This window comes from Mytilus edulis, chromosome 13 (assembly GCF_963676685.1).
Source record: "Mytilus edulis chromosome 13, xbMytEdul2.2, whole genome shotgun sequence".
In the NCBI taxonomy this organism is placed as follows: domain Eukaryota; kingdom Metazoa; phylum Mollusca; class Bivalvia; order Mytilida; family Mytilidae; genus Mytilus; species Mytilus edulis.
In genome coordinates, this window is record NC_092356.1 from 27,393,642 (window position 1) to 27,399,506 (window position 5,865).

The 5,865-nt window shown below is 31.4% G+C and overlaps 1 protein-coding gene across 1 annotated transcript; it reads right to left on the bottom strand.

Annotated features, from left to right (window-relative positions):
• Positions 1-236: 236 nt before the first annotated feature.
• On the bottom strand, positions 237-3,587 carry LOC139500893 (deacetylase Oant_2987-like). Its single transcript, XM_071289784.1, has 5 exons — positions 3,294-3,587; positions 2,691-2,807; positions 2,384-2,534; positions 1,470-1,552; positions 237-936 (listed from the first exon to the last, which is right to left on the bottom strand). The coding sequence occupies exons 1-5, from the start codon at positions 3,577-3,579 to the stop codon at positions 305-307; spliced, it is 1,269 nt and encodes a 422-aa protein (XP_071145885.1). The 5' UTR covers positions 3,580-3,587; the 3' UTR covers positions 237-304.
• Positions 3,588-5,865: the final 2,278 nt, after the last annotated feature.

Here is a 5,865-nt window from a genome sequence, read left to right on the forward strand (position 1 = left end):
TATTTTTACCAAACACCATCTGGAAAGTGACATTTTTCGGCATTTTAGGTAGATTTTTCATATTTGAGATTGAATCGGTTCGTTTTTAATGACTAAATCTGTTAAAATCTTTCACATAAACTAATTAATTCAAATAAAATAGACACTTAAGTGTTTCAAAAGTGGTCAAAATCTTTCGTCAGATGAACCTGAAATTTGAGGCCAAAATCGGTCCTTACCGGACCTACTCCTTTTAAATATACACGATGTTCTACTTAATTTCATTCAATATAGTAATAAATTGTTTGATATTAAAATGTCAGCTCTAAAACGATATTACATCGCGAATTATGTCATTGTTCATTGTGGGAGCATTTCGAGCTAGAACTTCGGGGTTAGGAAAAACACGTGGCTTCGTTATCTGAAATTGTTCTCCACCTTTCCATACAGCAATTGGTACAATGACTTTCTTAATTCGTCTGTTTTGAGATCTACCATCTTCCAGGTCATGGTCAACATCTATAATTTTCAAAACTGTTATGTCTGCCGATTTTCCTGTAGTTAGACTACCAATGGAATTCTGCAATTTTATTGCACGTGCTGGTGTTAAGGTTGTTGCTTTCACTATTTCTGTTATAGGCATGCCAATGTGTAGAAACTTTGACATAACTGTTGGAAGATCATATACTGGGCCATCATGATTTCCAGTGTGTAAATCACTCCCAATTATATCTGGCCAAAATCCAGATTTCGCGCAAATTTCAGCAACAGGCCAACTAAATGCTTTCTGACCATGACCTACATCAAAGAGAACTCCTCTTTGTTTTGCGTCGATTACATCTGGGTATACAGACCTCGTAGACGCATCTATTATAGTACTTTTGTGTCCAATAAATGTGTGCGTGTAGATGTCACCAGGACGCAAATCACGTGGACAGCACAAAATTAAAGATCTCTCTGAATTGAATAAATAATACGTATTTATATAACGATTGACCATTCCATAATAAATGCAACTTAATAAAAGAATTAAAGTTTTTTATTTGCTCATACTGAATTTTATTTTATTAGTCTAAAATATATATTATGTGTGGTAATATTATTGAAGTGTACTCGACTGTTTTATATTTTAAAAATAAAAGTAAAGAATACTATTTTAATGAAATAGATACACTTTTTGACAAAAACAGAATTTTTGTGATTATAGAGGCAAAAAAATCTGACTCCTAGGACACATTTGATGAGCTAAACTAGCCAAAAGTAATGATGAATTTACAGATTGTCTTCTCAATTTAATGATTTACATATTAACATTCTAAAATTGAAACGGAATTTACAATAGGTGAGGTATTTGCTTGAATATAAATGAACTGTTTCATGAAACTTGTATTTGAACTAATAGAATAACTGAAATATACCATCTGATAATAAATGATATTAACTACACATATCAATCCTCGAGTTGTACTGTTTTTTAAACTTGTACATACCATCTGACTGTGTAGGTATTGTTGATATAGTATGATGAACCATCAGTGGAAGGCCAACTCGTTGTGATGCCTCAAGTGATCTCCTGAAATATATGTCATGATGAATATATCATTTTCCATACAAAATAAAATGCCATTGCAAAGCAATGCGTGTGCCGCAGTTTAACGTTAATCGTGTATATTGTATTTGAGATATCACTAATGCGCCTCTGATTGAGGAACACAAAGTGGTTTGTAAACAAAAAATCTCTGTGTAGTGATATTGGACATGTTTAAATTTCAAACACGTGACTGAGCTTAACTTTTTGTGTTGATCTGGAAAGTATAGGACCTTAGAATAAATGTTTAAAAACTATATTATATGTATTCAAAGTATTGAATTTTCTACGAAATTATTGTATGAAAAAAGGGACTTTTTACCATGAAGAGCCGCATTCATTTGCTAATTTACGGAAAACGAAATCACACTTCGTACCCAAAACATTTAACTACATATGTGAAAATGTCTCAGCTTCGAAAATAGCCATCTATATATACGAATTTACGATATGGGCTGAGCTACAGAAGAAAACGTTACCATTACCGCCGACGGAGAAACAATTGCGCATATTGCCCCATTCGATATTTCGTTAGGGATTATTAATCATGTTTACTATATGAGACAACGCTCTGCTCGTTTCTAATTTTTCGGTTTTCGTCGAGTGCATTGGCGTTCTGTTAAGTTTTCGTGAACTCAATTTTGTTGATTGTTGATTTCTATAAATTATTTACGATACAGTTAACTTTTGTTCAGAGATTTTTAGGCTTAAGTACAGTTTTAATCATTCAAATAATGAAATCTTTTTATCTTAATTTTGTAGGGTTTAAGATATGAAATTCACGATTCCTGTTTTAAATCTGCATTATAGAAGTACCTGAATGCCTCTTCCTCATTTTTTCCTCCGTTAGATATCGTTTCAGACAGTCTAACTTTTACACCAACAATCATATCTCTGTTATTTTCAATACACTTTACGCATGCGTCAACATCCACTTGATTCAACGAGTCGATTTCTCCACCTGAAACTGAAAGAAGTCAAATGGTTACTTGTATTATTTCTACATGGCCAGAATAACATTTTGTTTTTAAATCTAGAAAACTTTTCAATACCCTTGATACTTGAATAATGTACTCTTTTTTAAATTTAACAATGCATATCATCTATGCATTTACAAACTAACCTCCTGCAGCACATCCAGAAGAAGCTAACCCATGCTTAACTATGTGAAGAAAACATAATACTCTTGTGTGACTTTTTTCTGCAATAAATTTTCTTAAACCAGGAAAGGTCGATTCTCCTAGAAAATAAACAAGGTTAGGATAAGGTATAATCTACATTTGGTTTTTAATATATACAATTTAATAATAAAAATACATTATTGTGTTGATAAAATTGTGCCTAAGCTTTATTCAAAGAATTGTTTTCAAGTATCTTTAAAAATTTACGTGTCTATGTCAGTAACCGTTTGAAATGTTTTACTATGAGAACTGCTTCCATCAAAGATTGGCTTTCAAAAAAGCAGAGTCCAAATTTTTATATCGTTTAAAGAATTATGCACTGTTTTTTTTTTTTCATAATTTGTTTAATCGATATTTGAATCATTTATATTCCTAACTTCAAATTGTTTGAGGTTGACTGTTCCCTGCTGACGATAAATCAAGAATAGTGGCAATACGCTTAAAATGTATTTAGTTTTGTTATATTTTATCATCCATCATATGTGTCTGTTCCAGTCTTACTCTAATATGAGCAAATTTTATTTGAAAATGATAAACACACGTACCAGAACTTCCTGCATCTACAACCGTAGTCACTCCTCTGGATAGACATGTTTCATCCGGGTTAACCCCGAGAGGAGTCGCATGTTCGTAGCAATGCACGTGACAGTCGATTAATCCAGGGGTTATTAAACAATCCGTTGCATCAAATTCCTTTACAGCTTGAATATTAAGATTTTCTCCCACAGCTTTAATTACACCATTCGAAACTGCTACGCTTCCGGTAAAATCGATGCCATTGGCCGGATCAATAATTCTTCCATTTCTAATCAAAATATCAGCTTGTGTCATATTGATCAAATTTTACTGTGTTGGCTTCGTATTTCAAAACGTTATCTATACTTTAATATTTACAATGGTCACATATAGGTCAGATTGAATTATTGTGCCTTATATTTCGAGTTTTATAGATAACAATATGTCAGCAGGTTTTAAGGTGAACGTGAAATATTCAATATGAAGGTTTTGATGTACAGGACGTTATTTCCGATATTAAAATGATGGATACGAAATTCAAATTGAAATGTGAAGATATTTGTTTTGATTATATCAATTGTCAATTAACTAAGACTTCCACAACAATTTTGCGTCATTTCATGTTGTTTTATATGATTGGTTTCTTAAAAGATGTGTATCTAAACATTATTTTCGAAAACAAATTTTAAATTTGGTACACCATTCGCATCATTCATCTACTTACTAGTCTCCAGTGCTCGAATTACAACAAGTAGACACAATTTCAATGATGAGGTTGAAGAATGTTGACACAGCAATCCTTCATTAAGCGGCTACAATGGAATGTCTAGGTTTGAGGACTTTTTGGTTTCAAATAATGAAATTACTTAATGAACAGTAAGTTTCATTTTTCGTATTTGATATTAATATTATCGATATTACTCATAATCCGTAAGTAAAAGATACCTTGTGTATTTTTATATGAGTTCATAGAAACATGAGCAGTTCATTCAGGTCATGAAGCCATTAACAGATGACGTACAGAGATTTTCATCAATTTATGTTTAAAAGTCGAAAAATGTATATATATGAAACATGTGTTGCTGATAATATAGTTTTCCTTCCTAAATATTTCAAGTAGGCAGTTTTTGGTAGTAAAACTCTTGAATCATTCATTCTAGTAACCTTGCGAAATATGGCCTTTAACTTGAAATTAAGGTAATGGTCAGAGATCGATCTAGAGTCTACTTTTTTTTTCACTTTACATGTTAGCGCTTTTCGACTGAAACCGTAGAGATAAAAAGTTATAGCAAAAGATTTGAACAATATGATTCGAATCTGATGACATTGAAAGTTTAGATATATGAATGGTTGGTAAAAGTTTAAAACTGGTTCATGATAAATCAAAGTCATTGTAATGGGTCGGTAGACAGTTGATCTTGACAAAAAGTCCACCATTAACAATCCTGTGTAAACCATAACTGATTAATTGCACGTAGGTAATTGACAAAAGTATCAGAAAATTATTTTCTTTGGAAACAGTGTAAAAAAGCCTTTTATATGACATGCGAGTGATATTGTATAAACTGGACTTTACCGATTATATCCAATTTCACAAGTTTGGTCTCTATGAATTGTCTAGTACATGATAAGGCATTGTTTTCGTTTCATGGGATTTCCGTGGGATTGTTTAGTCACATGGTGCTAAATATTCACAAAGCGTTAATGAACCGTGTGCGATGAAATCAACAATAATAATAGTATGAATCATTATTGATACACAGTGCAAATTAGTCAACATACATAAGCTGTCATACAACTTGAATGTCTGTAATGTTGTATGACAGCTTAATGCGCATCTGGTGCGAGAAAATTGATACCGTTAATTTTATTATGTATGTTGATTTATTTGCACCGTGTATGAAAAGGTATTAACAAAAGTAAATTTTAAAATGGGAAAGGCCATAGCACCTGAATAATTCAAAACGCTGTTTGGTATAAGTTTCTCACGTTTGTCACAATAGCTATATAAACGTGAGATAATCAACGCTCTGATACAAGTGCAATAGACGTCTACATCAAAACTATAACATCAGCTTTTTACATATACGATAAATTATTACTTTATATAAACGTTTAAAAAAGACCAATTCTTTATAACTATACCAGTGATCAATAAAAACACAATCAAAAGGCAAAGCATTGATAAAATGACCGAGGCACGGCAAAAAAAACACCTTTATTTTGATAGTTGCGTTTATTTAAAATAGCAAATAAAAAAGATGAACAGTAATTCAGATGTTGTTTGAAATTGTATATCTGTTCTGTGATATTTTGTATTTAGTTTTAATAAATATATGACGAGAAGAAAAAAAGAAACGGTATTGTGTAAATAAAATATATATTTATCTAAAAGTTTTTGGTGTCTGATATATCACTGTTTTTATAACCATTAAATTATGGTGTTAATTAATTACACTTGATGAAAATAGAAAATAAAAAATAGAACTCACTTGACTCATTTTTTTAACAGTACATTCAGGTCATGAAGCAATACCTGTTGACGAACAAAGATTTTCGTCAATTTATGTTTAAAATGCACAAAATGTATTTATATATGAA